The 21,282-nt window shown below is 40.4% G+C and overlaps 1 protein-coding gene across 1 annotated transcript in view; it reads left to right on the top strand.

Annotated features, from left to right (window-relative positions):
• The window catches only part of NLRP5 (NLR family pyrin domain containing 5), a 50,651-nt gene that overhangs the window by 59 nt on the left and 29,310 nt on the right, over positions 1–21,282 (top strand). Inside the window, exons 2-6 of the mRNA XM_045531809.1 lie at positions 212–485; positions 8,535–8,631; positions 14,951–15,332; positions 18,398–18,454; positions 19,958–20,014. Of these exons, the coding sequence (XP_045387765.1) occupies positions 212–485; positions 8,535–8,631; positions 14,951–15,332; positions 18,398–18,454; positions 19,958–20,014 (867 nt within the window). The remainder of the gene's footprint in view (positions 1–211; positions 486–8,534; positions 8,632–14,950; positions 15,333–18,397; positions 18,455–19,957; positions 20,015–21,282) is intronic.

Here is a 21,282-nt window from a genome sequence, read left to right as displayed (position 1 = left end):
CAGGAACTGAGAGCTCAGGACTCAGAGGAGGCCCCACAGGAAGACAGGATGAGGTCAGAGTTGTGGTCCTCCTCAGAGGAGGAACCTCAAACCCTGATACTATCAGGGCCTGGGCGGCCTTCAGAGATCGACTGTCACCACACACGTCCACTCCTGGGCACCCTGTGGCCAGAAAGGGTGAGACACTCACCTATGCTCCCACCGAATGCAGGGCCCAACCACATCTCCTGCTTCCCTGTCAACGCCCTTCCCCTCAAGGGACATTTTCTGGAAGGTGACAACGGGTCCCATCTCGCTGGACTCCTGAGTTTTGGGCAGTGGATGTTTGTGGGGGGCAGGGGTGGGGCTCAGGGACATGGTGATGGAGGAGGCCCAAGAGGGGTGGGCAGCAGCCTCCTTGACCCTCAGCCACCACGTGTGGGCGTCCCCTCTCTGCACATCGAGATCAGCACACCAGACCTGGATCCTGTCCTCATGGAGTCACGGTCCAGGGGGAGACAATAAATCTCCCCACCTCTGAGCTCCCTGTGACAGGAGCTTCACGGGGGACACACAGTCAGGGTGGGGGTGGCTCCCCCTAGGCTGGAGGTGTAGCGTCAGGAGACTGAGCACAGGGACACGGTGCTGCAGGGCGAGGATTCCCCAAGGGCACAGAAGGGAGCTGGGCTCAGGGGAGGCCTGGGAACCTGAGGCTGTGATTGTTGTTCACTGCGATTTTTCAAGAAAGAAAGTGAGAAGGGAAGGCAACATTTTTAAAGGGGTAGAAACTTCTCTTTTTGTCAAGACACTCTGGGGATCAGGTCAGATTTTCTCACCACTGTCACATCTCTCAGCCACACTTCTGGCTCCTCCAGAGCATGACAGATCCCGAGTCCCCAGGACTTTGCTGCAGGTTCTTTTCCCGGGACTGACCCAGGGAATGGGAGACATGGAGCCAGGAACACCAGCCTTGGAGCTGCCCACCCTCAGGGATGGTCAGGGTTAAGGGAGAGAAGAGACTTGCACTTGAATTCAGTGGAAGATGATTTTAAACCGTGTAGCTGGAGGCTGGGAGGAAGTGGGGGAAGCTGTGAGACGTGAAAAAACTGACCCAGGTCAGTTTTTGTTCAAACTTTTTCTGAGGGGAATACAAGACATGTAGATAAAAGTGCCCTCAAATGAACCACTCAGTGATTTATAGAAATGAGCACCCAGGACCAACTACTTTTCCTCCTTGCTATGGATGATGCCCCGATCCCTCCTGGAGGAGCCCCTGCCCCACAGTAATGCTAATTATTGCCTTGCCTTTTTTTTGTAATTTTACATCTGAACACGGTGCCTTGAATCCTGTGGCTTTGAGAATATTTTCCGAAGCCTTTGATACATAGAAAATTACAGCCTTTTCTTCCACTCAGCCTCCTGGATTTTCCTGTCCGCTGCTTTCCTCTCGTTGTCCCTACCCTGGGGTATCCCTTGGCTGTGATGACTGGGATAGGAGAGTGCAGGGTTTGAGCAGGCACAGCTGCCCCCACACCCATTTCCTGCATTTCCCGCTGGTATCGCCTCCCACAGCCTCATTCCTCCCTGGGCCCCCTTCCTTGCCCAGTGGCTCTCTCCCACTAGGGAAGCTGCAGCATTGCAGTGGTCAGAAGGGGTGCACTGTGGCTTCTCAGTTTCCCAGTCCCCAGTTTGCAAATGAAATCAGAAAATCAGAACAGGGAGATGAATCATGGGGAAGCCACAGAGAATCTAACCCTGTGCCAAAGAGGAACTTATGATCCACATATGACCCCCGAGGGCTGGGTGCCAGGACCTGCAGTTGCCGTGGACCCCCAGTTTGAAGGTCAGGTAACCTGAGTATGCCCTGATCGTGCAACCACAGGCGGAACCTAAGTGCTTGGACCCAGGAGTGGGGACTGAATTCAGAAGCGCACAACACATGGAAGGATCCAGGTTCCAATCAGATTGTGCCCTGGCGTCACCCCCATAGCAGGTTCCTATCACCCTCATTACCCTCAAACTATAAAACCTGTCATAACCCCCATTCAATACAGATTTGAGCCTGACTCCAGTCTCTTTCTTTGGCTGGCTGGAAATAAACCTTTCTTGCTGCAAAAACCTCGTGCTTCCATGTTTGCCTTTACATTGTGCGTGGGGAAAAGGACCCAGTTCTGTTTCTTAACATCGACTCAACTATTATCATTTCTTTTCAGTAACAACATTTATAATCCTCTCTTTTAGCTATTTTGAAATATACATTATTCTCTGATTTGAGACAGCATGGATCAAACCAAAGGACATTACGTTAAGTGAAATAAGCCAAGCACAGAAAGACAAATCTCATGTTTTCACTCATATCTGGGAGCTAAATATTAAAAACAATTGATCTCATGGAGACAGAGAGTAGAATGATGGTTACCAGAGGCTGGGAAGGGTATCGGGGTGGGGGGATAAAGTGAGGATGGTTAATGCGTGCAAAACTATGGCTAAGTAGTTAGATAGAATGAGTAATATTTGATAGCACAACAAAGTGACTATATTCAACAATAAACTAGGGCATACTTTAAAATAACTTAAAGAATAGAATTGGAATATTCCTAACACAAAGAAATGTTAAATGCCTGAGGAGATGGATACCCCAATTACCTTGATTTGATTAGTTCACATTGTGTGACTGTATCAAAACGCTGCATATACTCTATAAAGATATATAACTATTATGTACCTATAATAATTTTTTAAAACTTCCAAAAAAAACTAGCCACCTCAATTGTGGTGATACATGCATATGTCTAAACTCATCAGATTGCGTACATTAAACATGTGCAGGGTTTTGTATATCAAGTACACCTCAATAAAACTTTTTTTTACTTAGCAGAAGGTGGAAGAGGAGATCCAGCAGTGAACACAGGCATTGGATGTGCCGGGCAGAGCTGTATCCCTGGTTTTAGGAAAGGAGCGTGATTTTAGGAGGGTCCTGATGGAAGGTGTGGGGAACAGACCTCCAAATCCTCCAGATACAGGATGAGAGTCCCTTAGCTTTAGAGAGGACTTCACAGACTCCACCCAATCTCATTCCAATCCTGTTAGTCCTTCAATCAGACTTCACTGTCTCTCCATCATAGGACCTGTGTAATCACACATCTGTGTCAGTCTTCAACATCTGTGTCCTGAATTCAGTTGTGAATTCCCCGAGGGTGCGGTCATGCCTGTCTGGGGACCTTCTGTGGCTTCCGGGAGGCTGGTTTGTGAGGCCACAGAACTCTGATTGTGGATGGGCCCCTAGTTAATCAAACACCACTTCTCTCTCCAGCTTGCAGCATGTGAATTGTGCCGTGTTGAACGAAGACTTGTGTTTTGATTGAGAACCAGCATCTGAGTTCCTTGGAAATACAATGCATGGAATTGGAGCGTGAAGCCATGGAGTTTCCAGGTCTAGCACTGAAATGCCCCCAGTGCCAGCTGCAGTGTCTCAGGTGCAATGTGAGATGGGGGTGGAGGGCAAACCTGCCACCCAGACCGTCTTTCCAGGAGCGGTGATTAGGTACTCAGGTCTTGTTTCTTTTGATCTGCTGTTAGTTTCATTCCACATTCAAAGTCCAATTTGACAATGTTCTAGATCTCTCTGACATAAGAAAACCTGACCCCAGTGGTGAGCTGGAGCCAGCTCATGCTGGCTTGCAAGAGCAGGTTGTTAAATATTCAGAAATTTTGTGATCCCGTTATCAGATAGCATTTTTAAAAATTAAATAATATGAATTTACAAATATAATTAAAAGACAAAGGTAGCCAATTATCAAAACATATCACTTCCTAATTATTTTACTGTTTTACTATTATCAATGCTAGGGTTCAGCAAACTTTTTCTGTAAGAAGCCAGATGAGAAATATCTTTGGCTTTGTGAGCCATACAGTCCCTGTCACAATGACTCAACTCTGCTGTGGCAGAGCTAAGGCAGCCATAGCCCGCACGTAAATAAATGAGCATAGCTGTGTTCCAATAAAACAGTGTGTGTAGGCCGGGCACCGTGGCTCACGCCTGTAATCCTAGCACTCTGGGAGGCCAAGGCAGGTGGATTGCTCGAGGTCAGGAGTTCGAGACCAGCCTCAGCAAGAGCGAGACCCCATCTCTACTAAAAGTAGAAAGAAATTATCTGGTCAACTAAAATATATATATAGAAAAAATTAGCCAGGCATGGTGGCGCATGCCTGTAGTCCCAGCTACTGGGGAGGCTGAGGCAGGAGGATCGCTTAAGCCCAGGAGTTTGAGGTTGCTGTGAGCTAGGCTGACGCCACGGCACTCACTCTAGCCCGGGCAACACAGCGAGACTCTGTCTCAAAAAAAAAAAAAACAACAGTGTGTGGACACTAAAACTTTAATTTCAATTATTTTTCATGTGTCACAGAATATCATTCTTTTAATGTTTTATAACCATTTAAATATGTTTTTCTTTAAAAAGCATTGTTTGTTCATGGGCTGCACAAAACCAAGTAGCAGGACAAATTTGGCCCATGGGCCATAGTTTGCTGACTCCTGATCCGTGCTCTGGAGGTGGTTGAAGTACACTGTGTCTGTAGGGTGGAAACACTGTATGGGGGTGTGCGAGTGCATACGTCTTCCCACCTCCTCACTCAGCCACCTCCCACTGGTAGCTTAAATCAGCCGTGGTGGGAGTATTTACACCACAGACCTTGGCAAACACTGCACATCAGGCCTTTCTTCTCTGTTAGAATGTAATAAATAAGTTGAAGATATCAATGCTCCATGCACTAACAATTCTATCTCCTAGGTACGTATGTAACAAATATACATACATATATGCAACAAAAGACACATAGAAGAATGTTTATAAGAGCATTATTCACATTATACAAAAGTGGAAACTATCCAAATGCCCAATATACAATGTATAAATGTGATGCATTCATGCAATCGAATACTACACAGCAGTGAAAATGAATGAAGTGCTGCAACTGCATCAGCATGAACCCATTTCACAGAGAGAATGCGCAGTAAAAGAAGACAGACACAAAAGACTGTGATTCCTTTTGTCTACATCCAAAAGCAGGTAAAACTAGTCTGTGGTGGAGAAATCAGGATAGTGGTTACATTTTCAGGTGGAGGTAGGGACATGAGATTGTGAGGGGCCATGAGCAGAGATTTTGGGATGACCACAATCCTCTATTTCCTGACCTTGATGGTCACTTTAAAATAATTCATCAAGCCTTATAAAAGTTATGATTTGCACACTTTTCTGATGTATTTATATGTAAATAAAAGATTATCTTAAAATGTTAAACTGTTAATTGCAGAGTGATGAGGTTTTAAGTATATTTTTTTCTGCATTCTCCAATTTATCCACAATGAGCATAAAATCCTTTATTTTTAATGGTGCAAAATACACAAAATTTACCATCTTAACCACTTTTAAGTGTACAGTTCAGCAGTGTTACGTGCATTCCATTGTTGTGCAGTTGTCACCACCATCCATCTCCACAACTTTTTCATCCTGAAAAACAAAAACTCTATACCAATTAAGCACTAACTCCCCAGTCCCTTCTTCCTCTATCCCCTAGCAAGAACCATTCTACTTTGTCTCTGTGAATTTGATTTTTTTTATTCCAAATACCTCATGTAAGTTGAATCATATAGTATTTTTTGTGAGTGACATTTCATTTAGCATAATGTTATCAAGTTTCATCCATGTTGTAATGTGTGTCACAATTTCCTTCCTTTTCAAGGCTGAATAATATTCCATTGTATGTGTATACCACATTTTGTTTATCCATTCATCCATCAATGGACATTTAGACTGCTTCCAACTTTTGGCTACCTTAAATAATGCTTCTATGAACATGGGTGTACAAATTAATTTTATAATAGAAAAATCTGTTTTTGAACCAGCAAATATATTTGCATATCTTCCACATAATTGCATAAAGGCATGAAGGAAATATATCATACGATGATTTTCTCCAAGCTAAGCAACTGAAGTGACTTTTTTCTTGTTTCTACTGATTTTATATTAATTTTTCAAAAAATTATATGGTACTTTTATGGTAGAAAAATACATTTTTCTTGTTTCATACCATTTGATCTATTAATCAATCCTTGTCTAAGCACTTATCTTTTGGAAGTATGACTAGAAGGGGACATTCCTTCAACTTTATTTAAAATAGTGACAAATTTAAATTAATCTAAACATACAATAGGAAGATAATTAGGTCAAATAGTAGATCCATATGATAAAGTATTATGCATCATTAAAAACAATTTATCAAGTTAAAAGTTCTAATAAAAAAACTGCTTCCAATTATATAAGCATAGATATAAAAAACAGACATAGACTATATGTATACTTATTAAATTTTACACACACACATATATATACAAACATGTAAGATAAGGGGTACGTATATGTATATGTTTATGCATATACTGAAATGGGTGGTTTTGATTTCTTATGTATATGTTTTTTATTTCTTCAGTTTTCAATACTAATCATGAATTAGTAATTAAAATTTTTAAAGTTACAGCAAACATAGTTAGACGAAAGAACTGACAAAACTTTGCGACCGATTAAAATTGATGAAGTTAAAGAAAGCCTCTCAGAGATCACTGCTAACGTGGGGACTTGAGGCCCGAGGTGCACGGTATTACTGTCAACCATGGGGAGAAGTTAGAAGGGAAAGTGCTGGGAGAAGATTCCTTTGGTGACAAACACGAAGGCTCACTACGTGCAAGACCCACGCTGGTATCGGAACACAAGACTCGGAATTGAGTGTGCTCATTTTTACATGCTGGTGGGGAGCACAACTGTAGGTGCATAGGGAATAACTAGAAGGCTGGATCTGGAGTGAAGGAGAGAGGTTTGCTGTTAGTTGCTGGGAATCTGATTAAAGACGGAGCAGTCAAGGCAGTACTATGAGGCACGCTGACATGAAGGATGGGAGGCATAAAAGTAGCCAATACAAAAGACCAAGAAATAAAATCTAGTATGGAGAAGGGGCTAGGGGGTTAGTTCATAGGGAATCAAGACAAGGGAGTTTTATGGAGAAAGTAGATGGAAAAACAACAGCAGCAACGTTAAAGAGTGGTCAACAGATGGAAAGTGCCGAGGATGTGGAGAAAAAGGAACCATTGTACACTGTTGATGGGAATGTAAGTTGGTACAGCCATTATGGAAAACTGCACAGAGATTCCTTGAAAAACTAAAAATAGAATTATCATGTGATCCAGCAATCCTACCTCTGGGTATATGCCCAAAGGATTTAAAATCGTTGTGTTCCAGGTGTGATGGCTCATGCCTGTAATCCCAGCACTTCCAGAGGCCGAGGTGGGAGGATCACTTGAGGCCAGGAGTTCAAGACCAGCCTGGGCAATATGGTGAGATCCCATCTCTACAAAAAATTAAAAAATTAGCCAGGCATGGTGGCATGCGCCTGTAGTTCTAGCTACTCAGAAAGCTGAGGCAGGAAGATCCCTTGAGTCCAGGAGTCCGAGGCTGTAGTGAACTTTAATTACACCACCACACTCCAGCCAGGGTGACAGAGAAAGACCCTGTCTCTAAAAGAAAAAAAAAAAGGAAGCAATCAGTATATCAAAGAGGTATCTACACTCTCATCTTCATTGCAGCGTTATTCACAATTGCCAAGATATGGAAACAACTTAAGTGTCCACCAACAAATGAATAGATAAAGAAAACGTGGTATAGATTCACAGTGGAATACTATTCAGCCTTAAAAAAGAAGAGAATCTGTCATTTCTGACAACACAGATGAACCTGGAGGACATTGTGCTAAATGAAATAAGCAAGGCACAGAAGGATAAATGTTAAATGATCTCACTTATATGTGGAATCTAAAACAATTGAACTTTTAGAAGCAGAGGGTAGAATGGTGGTTACCAGAGGCTGGGAGAAGGGGAAGGAGGGAATGAGGGGTTGTTGGTCAGAGGGTGCACAGTCTCAGATAGACATGAGAAATAAGTTTTGAGATCTATTGCACAGCAGGGTGACTATAGTTAAAAACAATGTATTGTGTATTTCAAAATTGCTAAGAGAGTAACTTCCAAATGTTCTCAACACAAAAAAAATAAGTGTTCAAGGTGATGGATGTGCTATTTAGCTTGATTCAATCATCCCACATTGTGTAAATATAACATCACATTGTACCCTATAAATATATACAATCATAGTTTATTTGTTAATTTACAATAAAATAAATTTTTTGTTAATTTACAATAAAATAAATTTGTTAATTTACAATACAATAAATTTTTTGTTAATTTACAATAAAATAAATTTTTTTAAATGTCAAGTACAACTTCCAGGTTGCATAATATAAGGACACACACACACACACACACACACACACACACACACACACACACACAGAGTGTACCAGGACAACCAGGTGAATGCGGTAGCCATCCCAGGGGTCCTGATCACAGGTGTTTGAAGGGGAAATGAAGCATCTTCACCAGTAGCAGCAGGAGCAGCAGCTGTAAGTGGTGCATACAGGGGCAGAAAGCACCTGTTCCACGTCTACTCCAGGCCTGGCCACTCAGAGCCGTTGCAGCCAATGGGCAGCAACAACGTCACTGGCTCGGCGCTCCCCATAGGCCACCACCACGTGGGCGTGGAGCTGGGCGTAGGCTTTTTATATTTCTAGTGTTGCCAGTTGGCCTGGGAGTGGGATCTGATCTTGGAGGTGAGACAAGTCGGTGTTTCTCTTGCCTTGGTCCTGCTCTCTCTCCTTTCTTTCTCTGTTGGGGATTAGAACCTATTTGTTGGGCCCTATGTTCCCCCACCCTCTCCCTTTGGGCTAGCCAGGGACCAAAGGATCTCTTCAAAGAGCAAAGTCCAATTGCCGCATTTTCCTGAAAAGGTCCACCTCCAAATCCTGTTCATTTGGCGTATTTAGGTAAATCCCTCACCCTTTCCAGACTTTAGGTCTAAAACAGAGGACAGGACAGGACAGGTGCAGTGGCTGATGCCTGTAATCCTAACACTCTAGGAGGCCAAGGTGGGAGGATCACTCGAGCTCAGGAGTTCGAGACCAGCCTGAGCCCTGAGCAAGAGTGAGACCCTGTCTTTACTAAAAGTAGAAAAAGTTAGCCAGGCATGGAGGCATGCGCCTGTAGTCCCAGCTACTCGGGAGGCTGAGGCAGGAGAATCTCTTGAGCCCAGGAGTTTGAGGTTGCTGTGAGCTACGGTGACACCATTGCACTCTAGCTGGGGCAACAGAGCCAGACTGTCTCAAAATAAAAAATAATAAAAAATTAAAAAATAAAATAGAGGGCAAAGCAGGGGGTACTGGGACTCAAACGTCAGGGTCAGGTAATGCCTAGTCCATGTTTGGTGGGAGTCCAGGGGTGTTACTGTGTTAGTTGTGTTAATAGTGTTAACTATGACTCACTGAAATGCCACATAATCCCCAGGGTGGTGGTTGTCTTGGTTGCAAAGTGAGGAAACTGAGCCACAGATAAGTTAAATGGCTTGTCTAGGATGGCAGGTGGCGAATTGGTGTTCAAACTGGGTCCAGTTGATTTCAAGCCCTATAATCTCAACTGCTTCTTTCAAATCATTGGAGACACCAGTGGAGGAAGGTGCTGCAGGAGCAGCAGGGATATAGAAGAAGCTTAGAGACAAAGCGAAAGCTTAGGTACATCGTGCGTCCTCAGAAAATAACCTTAACCACCAGGCTTAATTTACGGCCCTCCTGTCCTGCCTGGATTGGAATAATCTCTTTACCTTCTCCCCAACCCCTCCTCCCCACTCAGTTTTACATGAGAAAGTGCCTATCCCAAGTTAATCCTCCCACCTGAGCTATAGCCCCATCCATTTGTCTTTTGGGTTTGATTTGTTCCCACCACTCTGATTTTGGGGGAAAGAAAGATGGGACGTTATAATCAGGTGTGCGGTAAAGTGCTTTTTCCCAAAACAGCAACCTATTCAACTGCACGGGACCTCAGCTTTTGGACTATGAAGTAAGAACCCCACCACACTTCAAACACTGACGTACTTACATCAAGTTTAGGTGAGATGCTGTGAGTCACCTAAGGACTGAGAAAAGAGGTTGCACTCCCTGTCTCTTCTCTTTGTTTCTTCTACCTTTATTTACTCTTAGCTCTGAGCATATCAACTGGCTCAGTCATCTCATCCTAAAAATAACGTTCCCTGACCATGCGGATCTTTTTTTTTTTTTTTTTTTTTACCAACCTCTGAGGTTTTTATTGCTTTTTGCAGCCATGTTGTTTCTCTAACCCCTACAGTGGATGGTTTGGTGCAGCGAGGCAAATGTTTTAATTCAAACTGTGCTTATAAAAGTGTTTAGATATGACAGTCTCATTCTCATTTCAATAATCTTCCCTTAATTTAGCAGCTTGACCCAATATTTGGCTTTATTTGTAATCTCCACCTACCTGGGTGTCTTTTGTTAAACTGCGATTGGGGGAACTACAAAATTACTCTGTGGTGAGGATGTAACCTTTTTAACATGTTCTTAGAAATAAGTATTTTTCCCTTTACCAATGTTTTCTTTTTTTCCTAAGTATTCATAAGAATGTGTGGAAAAGCTTATTTTCTTGTGGCAGTTCTGTTTTAAGCAACCAGCACATATACCTCAATGTTCCATGGTCAATAATGTTCATCCACACCTGCTTTTTTGGTCTTTGGTGGATGGGTAATGTTGAGAATATCTCAGCTGTTTTAGTGAAATGCATCTTTGTCTACTGGTTTCTACTAAAATGTTTGTTTTTTTTTTAATGGGAGGTGCCTCATAGTGTTAATCTGAAAAAGCAAACAATATGAGAAAGTATAAAGTGAAATGTCCTTTCCTAGTCCCCACTTGGTTCCTGCTCCCCGAGATCAGTACTCATTTCCCACCCATCACCCAAGGATACTCTACGCACGTGTGTGCGGCGTTAAGCATCCTACGGACTGAGGCACATTCTTGGGCTGATTGTTGAGGGTTTTTAAGGATGCAGAGTACTTCATTGTTTGAATTAGCCCAGCTGTTATTGGTCAATTCCTAACGGTTTTCAGTCTTGCTGTTTAAACAAGGCGGTGTCTAATGATATTTGCATTTAACACATTGGCACACTAGAAACATTTTTTTCCTTGGAGTCATGGCGTTTTATTAGGAAAATAGAACAAAACCTTCAAAAACAAAACGATCCTTACTAATTTAATGAAAAATTTGTTATTTTTTATTTTCTGTGTGTGAGTTATATGCAACTTGAAAAATAGATCTTGCAGCTCCCTAGCTAAAGAGATGTCTGAGATACATATGGTTCACAAGGCTCCGGGCTCAAAACTAGTGTGAGTTAAATACAACTCACATGGCAGTTAATGTGCTAAAGTGAATAAATTTTGCCAAATTGTCCTCCAAAGAGATAGCACCAGTTTATGCTTCCACTAATATAGGAGCATCCTCTCCTACACCCATTGCAAAACAGATATAATCAAGCAATATGGACATTATGTCAAACATGGCACATTTTTATTATAGTATCAATAATTTTGACTTCAAGTACACTTAAAGGCCATATCCAGGTTTTTTTTTTTTAACTTTTGAAATCCTTTTGATAAACTGAGAATTTTCATGGATTGGAAGAGCTCTTTATATAATGTATCATTGTCATATACTTCAAATTTATTTATACCAATTTTTTCTAGGGAAGCTTTAAAGTTTTTCTTTTTGAATGAGGAGGGAATATGTTGAAATAATTTGTCATCTTCTTTGTCTTGTTTATACTACTAGGTTGAGACATTCTGTTCCATCTGCTAATTGGGGATTAAAGTAGGAATTCATGAGCACAAATAAATACAAATATTTGAAAATTTAGCACATCCACTATGTTAGACCCTAATGGTGACCTTCTATCACAGATGTTGAAGTCTAGCTTAGTTATCAACAAAGTAAATTTCAGTTTGTTTCAGAATTTGGTTGTCTATTTTTGGCCTTTTATAAGAACATTAATGAGCTGTTTGTCCCAATAAAAATATCAGCAGGACTTCTTAAATGACATACTGATTACCTTAAGGATAATTGTGTTGAAAATATACTTCGTCTTAAGGTTTTTACCTAACAGAAGCATTTTAAAGCTTTTAAAACACATCTTTACAAACATGTTTATCTCTAGTTGCTATTAATCTTATTTCACATTATGTTTTCTAACTGGTTATTACAATTAGGGTGGGATTTTAGTCACATTTGTTCACAACCCTATTAATGACTTCAAATGATTTATAATAGTTTAAATAATTTCCTTAGCTTTATTAGGCATACACACACCTACAAATGTTGATTTTTTTAACCTACCTTTTCTACTTTTATACCTCTCATTTATCTGATTGCTTTCCTACCAGATATAAATAATGTAAATATAATAGTGGAATACAGAATATAAATACTAGTGAAGACAGGATAAGCCTGTATCAAAGCATCACATGTACTCTATAAAGATATACAGCTATTATGTACTCAAAATAATTAAAACTTTAAAAATGTTTAATTTTTTTAAAAGCAGCCTGAACAGAAATGCTGACAGCTAACATTCTTGTCTGATTCCCTCTGTGGGGTCAACAAATTGTGGCTTATGGGTCAAATCCAGCTCATCACCTGTTTTTATAAATAAAGCTTTATTGGAAACAGCATCCCTCATTTGCATATCATCTGACTGCTCTCACTCCACTGGAGCAGAGGTGAGCAGTTGTGGCAGAAACTAAACAGCCCACATAGCCTAAAATACTTGGCTCTTTTGGGGAAGTTTGCTGATCCCTGCTTTTTATCCAAAACAAAAAGTTTCCCCACTAAGTAGGTTTGCTGCAGTTTTTTCCTTTTAGTTGATACATAATTGTACATATTTATGGAATAAAGTGAAATTTCAGATATTTCAATATATTTATAATGTATAATGATCAAATTGGGATAATTTGCATATTTATCACCACAAACATTTCTTTGTGTTATAAACATTCAAAATCCTCTTCTAGCTTTTTGGGAAAATACAATAAGTTAACAATATTCACCCTACCTTGCCATAGAACACCAGATTCACTCCTATCTGGCTGTAATTTTGCATCCATTAACCATCCTCTCCCCATCCTTCCCAGCCTCTACTACCCACAATTCTACTCTCTACTTCCATGAACTCAATTTTTTTTAACCCCCATGTATGAGTGGGAACATACAGTATTTATCTTTCTGTGCCTGACTTATTTCACTTAAAATAATATCCTCCAGGCTCATCCATGTTGCCTCAAATGATAGGATTTCCTTGTTTTTAAATGACTGACTATATTCCATTGTGTATATACCACATTTTCTTTATCCATTTGTCTACTGAGGACACTTAGGTCAATTCCATATCTTGGCTACTGTTAATGGTGCAATAAACATGGGAGTGCAGGTATCTCTTTGACATACTGATTTCTTTTCCTTTGGATAAATATCCAGTAGTGGGATTGCTGGATCATATGATTCTGTTTATAGTTTTCTGAAAACCCTCACACTGTTTTCCAGAATGGCTGTACTAATGTACATTCCCACCAACAGTGTATAAGAGTTCCTTTTTTTCTGCATCCTTACCAGCATTTATTTTTTGTCTTTTTGGTAATAGCCATTCTAACTGGGGTAAGATAATATCTCATTGTAGTTTTGATTTGTGTTTCCCTGGTGATTAGTGATACTAAGCATTTTTTATATACTTGGCCATTTGTATGTCTTTTGAGAAATGTCTATTCAAATCCTTTGCCCACTTTTTAAAATTGGATTATTTGGTGTTTTGCTATTAGGTTGTTTGAGTTCCTTGTATATTCTAGATATTAATCCCTTGTCACATGAGTAGTTTGCAAATATTTTCTCCTGTTCAGTAGGTTGTTTCTTCACTCTGTTCATTGTTTTCTTTGCCGTGCAGGAGCTTTTCAGTTTGACATAATCCCATTTGTCTATTTTTGCTTTTGTTGCCTATGCTTTTGAAGATTGAGCCATAAAATCTTTGCCTAGACCAATGACCTGAAGCATTTTTCCCATGTTTCCTTCTAATGGTTTTCTAGTTTCAGGTATTACATTTTTCTTTAATCTGTTTTGAGTAGGTTTTTGTATATGGGGAGAGTTAGGGGTCCAGTTTCATCCTTCTGCATATGGATATTCAGTTTTAGCAGCACCATTTATTAAAGACAATGTGTTTTCCCCCAGTGTAGATTCTCTGTGCCTAAAATCAGTTGGCTGTAAATATGTGAATTTGGGGTTCTCTATTCTGTTCCATTGGTCTATGTGCCTGTTTGGATGCCAGTACCATACTGTTTTGGTTACTATAGCTTTGTAGTATACTTTGAAGTCAGGTAGTGGGATGCCTCCAGCTTTTATTTTTTTCCCCTTAGAATTGCTTTGGCTATTTGGGGTCTTTTGTGGTTATAAACAAATTTTAAGATAGTTTTTTTCTATTCACAGAATGCCATTGGTATTTTGGTAGAGATTGCATTGAATCTATAGATTTCTTTGGGCAGTATGGCCCTTTTAACAATATAATTCTTCCAATCCATGTAAATTCATCATAAGATAACTTGCAAATATTAGCTTAGTTTACACCAAAAGTGTTTCCTGTGTTTATATAAACCATATTGTATTAACAGGCATAATGGAAATCAACTAATCTGAAAATTAAAAACTGGTTCTTAGTAACTAGTGGGAACCTGCTCTCCAGTGCCCTTGAGTACAGTGTCCTAGCCAAAAGGATTTCGTGGCATGTATACAGAATCTTATTCCATGCCAGGTGCTGTTTTGGCAACTAAGGGTACAGACAACAAAATATCCCAGAACTTATATTCTGGTAACAGGATAGATATGGAAACTATGGTTTTGTATATGAAGAATTGAAAAGGAGCAGAGAATGTTGCTCATCTATCGAGTTGATTGCGGTTCATTGTATGAGCTTGAAAATTTGCTGCATGATTCTCTTTAGTGCCTTGTCACTCTTCCCACAGGTCCCGTTTGCTTCACATTACCAAACAATCCACTTTTCCACCAAAACCTGAGCTTTCAACCTTGCATCAGGATGGCAGAAGACAAATTACCCTCCTTTTCCATCGATGGTCTGCTATGGTGTCTCAAGGAGCTAGACAAGGAAGAATTTCAGACATTTAAGGAATTACTAAAGAAAAAGTCTTCAGAATTGACAACGAGCTCTATTCCATTGGTTGAAGTGGATAATGCTGATGTGGAACATCTAGCCTTCCTCTTGCATGAGTATTACGTAGGACCTCGTGCCTTGGAAATGTCCATTAGCATCTTTGAAGAGATGAACCTGCCAACACTTTCTGAGAAAGCAAAGGATGAGATGAAAAGTGAGTAACAATTTGGGGCAGGAGAGAAAAGGGATGATCCCAAGTTCTCATGGGAATGGGGAAAGTGTCATTGTTGTGTAATTGTGTCCACCTCTGCAGTGAGAGTCTGAACTGTGAGAAGTAACTCTTTGATCATCCTCACTGGCTGGAAATTAGTGTAGTCTCCAGCCTGTTAAATGATCAGAAGGAGAAACAGGTAGATGATTCCTCTACCCAGATGGAATTCAGTTGAAGTTAATAGGATTTGGAGTGTGAGTGGTAAGCTTGAGTTCTGGAACTGTCGCTTGTTACTCCTGACTTTGGGTACATCTCCTCTTATTCTGACCCTTGGATTCCACATCTTGGAACAGTAGCTGTGATATCATATGTACCATTTTAAATGTTTGATGGGATAACATATAAAAAGTGGGTAATAAAGCTTCGTTCATTTATTGAGAATACTGATAGTTCAGTGGGGGTGGGGAAAGGGTCTGCCACTCAGTCTTAGGCTGAAGAACTGAGGTTCAAGGCATAGACTGAAGGATTGGCCTTGCTTAGATTGTTGGTCACCATATTGCAGCAATGGACTCAGATCAGATTGTGTGATTATCTTAGGGTATTTAGGAGAAAGGCCATTTTTAAAAAAAGTTCTAAGTAAAGTACTTAGAAACTAAGAAAAATACCACATGTAATCACTATTAAATTGAAACTAACTGATGAACACACATATGCACAGTGGGAAGTAAAACTCAGTGGAAATCAAGCAGGGGATGGGTGAAAACCTACCTAACAGGTACAATGAACACTATCTGGGTGAGAGGCCATGTAACCAAAAACATTTTTACCCCCACAATACTTTTAAATAAAAAATAAATAAAATTTAAAAAATTAAAGTTCTCCTTTATTAGGAGAAGTCTCTCTTCAGCTATAGACTGAAAACTTAAAGCTTCCAGTGATTGAGCGGCCAAGTCAGCCCTTCATACCACAGGTGTTACACACCTGCACATCAGTCATTCGGATGAAGCTTGCAGCTTCAGCTGCAGAGGACTTGAAGGGCTATTTCTTCCAAACATTGGAAATGCCCTGTGTGGAAGACGTGTTGGTATTATTCACAGGAAATGAGAGTATAAAAATTACAGTGCTAGCTGATGTTTACTGAGTCAGCACTACACTGAGAGTCTCACGTGCCCTGCCCCTGGTTGTCAAACCCACCCAATGAAACACGCTCCCCAGGGCAGAAGCTAAAATAGGGAATATTGACCAAGTCCATGAGCTAATAAGTGACAAAGATGAGATTATTATTTAACACTTATTTAGCATATATTTAAATGCTCATATATTTTGATAGCTGTAACCTACTACCTCATTATGTGACTTACCCAAGGCCACACGGCAAAACTGTGGCTGAAATGTACAATTACAAGTTCAAAACGAGATGCTCTGGTCCCTGGCTTGGGTAATTGCTATGACTTTGAGACCATTCTCCCTTTTTGTCTGTTGCAGGACATTCACTGGCTGAGATACCAGGAGATTCTGAGCCAATAAAGACTGACCAAGGACCAAGCAAGGAGCAAGGATCAGGTTAGAATAGGGGAAAAATGGTAAATAGTTTTACCCCTGCGAGCAGAACAATGATTTCTGATAGTCTGGTGTCCTTTGTAGTCTAGACTCCCTATCATTAGCTGACCGTGTGGGTTCTGAGTGTCTAGTGATTCTGGTCTTATTCCAAGTTCAAGAGGGTTCTGTGGTTCTTAAGGCTTTCTTACAACTCATGGGGTTCTTGTAATCTTCAGTTTTGGTAACTTTATGACCCTACAAGGATAAGCTCCTCCTGATAACCTGTTCTGGAGTTTTTGGAGGGAACCAGATAGCATGAAACCAGATTCAATACAGTTCCCCAAACATTTGAGCAGTGACTACATGCAAGGCACTGTTCTGTGTACTTACAATACATCCATGGCCAAAGTATATGTGAATCCCCTGCATTCATGAAGGTCATACTTCATGGGGGACAGGAAAGGCAAACCAATAACAGATCAAACCAGTGAAGGCAAAACATACAGGGAGAAATGCAGGCTCTTGTAGACAATATACATTCCCCACTCTTACCCACACTACCACTATCTCACTAATCTCCCAGCAGCTGGTGTGGACTATGAAATCTAACACCTAGAAGGAGTCCAAACCGCCTTCATTTTTATACAGTTTTGTTCAGGCTCTGGGCAGGAAAGCTGTATGTGTATTCTTGTGCCAGTACCACACTGACTTAATTACTGTTGCTTTATAGTAAGTTTTGAAATCAGAAAGTGTGATTCTTCACCTTTAAGACTTTTTTTTTTAACTGTTCTGGGTCCCTTGGATTTCCACATGAATTTTACAATGAGCTTGACAATAGTCTTCTGAGCCATGTACACAGGATGGCCTTTGCATTTATTTAGGATGTTTTCAATTTCTTTCAATTATATTTTGTTGTTTTCAATATACATTTCATTTTTTAAATTTGTTCCTAAATATTTTTATCTTAATGTAAATGGAATTGTCTTTTGAGAGGGTCTTGCTCTGTTGCCCTGGCTGGAGTGCAGTGGTGTCATCGTAATTCACTGCAGCCTCAAACTCCAGAGTTCAAGCGATCCTCCCGTCTCAGCCTCCCAAGTAGCTGGGACTACAGGCATGTGCCACTGCACTTTGCTAATTTTTCTATTTTTGGTAGAGACAGTCTCATTTTGCTCAGACTGGTCTCAAACACCCGACCTCAAGCAATCCTCCTGCCTCAGCCTCCTAGAGTGCTAGGATTACAGGTGTGAGCCACCATGCCTGGCTTGGAATTGTTTTATTAATGTCATTTGTTTATTGCTAGTATATAGAGATAATTTTGATTGTGAATCTTCTGATTTTGAATCTCATGCTCGTTGTACTAGTTCACTCCTCCCTCTTGTTGAGTTGATGGTTGCCATGTTCCAAAATCGTCAGAAGATGAAATGTAACATGACAAAGCTTATCTCAGGGTTTTGTGGGGTATCTGACATCTCTGATTGGAATAATAAGTGTAAATATGTTGAAGCTTATTCTCCTCCCCTCTTTTCCAGAAATTTCACAAGCTGTGGAAATACATGGTGCCACAGAGGCAGAGACAGAAAGACAAGGTGAAGAAAATCGATTTACTCACTTGTTGCCATCCTGGAGGGAAGTTGAGTGAAGGAAGCCCATGTAGTTTAGGTGGCAGGGGGTCCACTTTCCCTTTCTTCATCCTCATTCATCTCTGTCCGTCCCTTCCCTAAGCGCTCTTGAGATCAGCACCACGGACAGAGCCATGCCTTCCATTGTGATTACCTAAGTTTTTTACAGCTTAATTTTCAATTGGCAAATAATAATTATATATATTTAGGGGTACGATGTGATGTTTCAATATGTGTATACATCATACAATGGTAAAATAAGGCTAATTAGCACACCTATCACCTCAAATATTCATCATTTCTTTCTAGTGAGAATATCTAAAATCCTTTCAGCTATTTTGAAATATACATTATTAACTGTAGCCACTTTGCTGTGCACTAGACCAGAACTTAATCCTAACTGTAACTTTTTACTTGTTGTCTAATGTCTTCTCACCCTTCCCCAGCCCTGTGTAACGACCATCTTACTCTCTGCTTCTGAGTTCTATAAAACAATAGCATGATCCAAGGTGCTGTGGCTGTATGAAATGGGATTTGAATAGTCAAGTATTAATAAGATTGGACTTCCATGAGAAAATGTTGCTTGAGGCTTTTTAAATTGAAATATAACTCTCATACCATAAAGTCTACCCTTTTAAAGCATAAAACTTGATGGATTTTGGAATATTTGTAGAGTTATCCAACCATCACCACCACCTAATTCCAGAATATTTTCCTCTCCCAAACAGAAAACTCGTACCCATTAGCAGTCACTCCCATTCCCTCTCCCACCAAGCCCTAGACGACCACTAATCTCTCATCTATCTTTATGAATTTGCCTATTCTGAATCTTTCATATAAATAGAATCATAAATATGTGGCCTTTTGTAACTAGCTTCTTGCATTTAGCATGTTTTCAAAGTTCATCCATGTCGAAGCATGTATCAGCATTTCCATTTTTGTTGCTGAGTAATATATGACAGAATTCACATTTGAATCCTCTGTCTTCCTCAAGATCCTTAAGTCTTTTTATTTTTTAAGACAGAGTGTCTCTGTTGCCTAGGCTGGAGGGCAGTGGCTATTCATAGGTACCATCATAGCTCACTGCAGCCTCAAACTCCTGGGCTCCAGTGATTCTCTTGTCTCAGCTTCCCAAGCAGCTGGGACTACTGCGTGCATCACCACACCAAGCTCTAAGATATCCTAAGATCTAAGATCTTAGGAGTGGGAGACACTCCTAAGAGCAAAGAGGAGAAATAAGGCTAGAACCCATATGTTGAAATAAGGCTAGAACCCTTCAATGTTGAATTTTTGCTCATTGTACTAGTACACTTTGCCCCATTTGCTGAGCCAGTGGTTGCCTTGTTCCAAACTAGCAGAAAATTAAGGATGGCATGACTAAGCTTATCTTAGGGGTTTTAGGGGTATCTGACATTTCTGAATTAAATAATAAACATAAGTATGTTTATTCTTCTCATTTCTCTTTTCCAGAAATTTCACAAGCTATAGAACAAGGTGGTGCCACAGCAGCAGAGACAAAAGCACAAGGTGAAAAAACAGATTTATTCATTTGTTGCCATCCTGGAAGGAAGTTGGGTGAAAGAAATCCATGTGGTTTAAGTGGCGGGGGGTGGCGGGGGGGTCCACTTTCCCTGTCTTCCTCCTCATTTGTCTCTGTCAGTCCTTTCCCTAAGAGCTTTTGATAAGTACCATGGATAGAGCTACGTATGTTCCCTGTGATTATCTCTGGTCAGATTTTACGAAAACAAATTCCAGAGAACCCATGATTCTAGTGGACTTAAGCATCAAGCATAAGCTTATTTGACTGACAGGTGCTAACCACACAGCCAAGAGTAGTCAAGTGATTTGTTCAAAATTACTTGAGTAGTAGTAATTATTTTCTTAATTTTGTCTATCAACCAGTGTTTAGTGAATACCACTGAAGAACTGTGACAGAATTATATTGGTAAGAAAAATATATTTCTTGCCTTCATGATGTTTTTAGCCCAGATTTTTATGTTAATTATCCAAAGATAAGAAATGAAGGTACAATCTGAGGTGCTGTGGGTATGTGGGATGGGAGTTGAAAGGTCAAGGAAATCGGAGCAGCTTTCCCTGAGGAAATGCTGCTTGAGGCTTTTTTATTGAGAGATAATTCGCATACTGTGAAGTTCACCCTTTTGAAGCATACAATTCAGTATTCCAACTGTTGCTACTAATTCTGAAGCATTTCTTTCTGCCAAAGAGAAACCCCATATCCACTAGCAATCACTCCCCATTTTCTCCCTACTCCCTGAACCCTAGGTAACCACTAATCTATTTTCCATCTCTAAAAATTACCTATTCTGGACCTTTTGTGTAAATGTAATCATACGATATGTGGCTCTTTGTTGCCTGGCTTCCTTCACGTAGCATGTTTTCAAAGTTCACTTGTGGTGCAGTATGTATCAGCACCTCATTTACATTGCTGAATAATATTCCATTGCATGGGCATACGACATTCTCTTTATCCATTCTTCAGTTGATGGAAATTTGGGTTCTTTCCATTTTTGGCTACGGTGAATGATGCTGCTCTGCACATTCATGTTCTTCAGGTGATTTGATTTGTGTGAGATATTCAAAATATAAAACCAGTATAACTAGGTGATGGGGTTCTGAGAAAAAGGCTTCAGGAATTGCTCCCACATTTCTGCTTGAACAGTCTCTGATGGATAGTTGCTAAAATTTCAAGCTTGGAAGTCACTTCAAGCTGGGCTTTTATTCTACCTGTACAACATGTGTTGACCCTGTGTGGGTTACTTAATTATTCATTCAAC

Source organism: Lemur catta, chromosome 19, assembly GCF_020740605.2.
Source record: "Lemur catta isolate mLemCat1 chromosome 19, mLemCat1.pri, whole genome shotgun sequence".
NCBI lineage: Eukaryota > Metazoa > Chordata > Mammalia > Primates > Lemuridae > Lemur > Lemur catta.
Note: the sequence above shows the minus strand (reverse complement) of the source record. Positions and strands in the feature narration are given on the sequence as shown.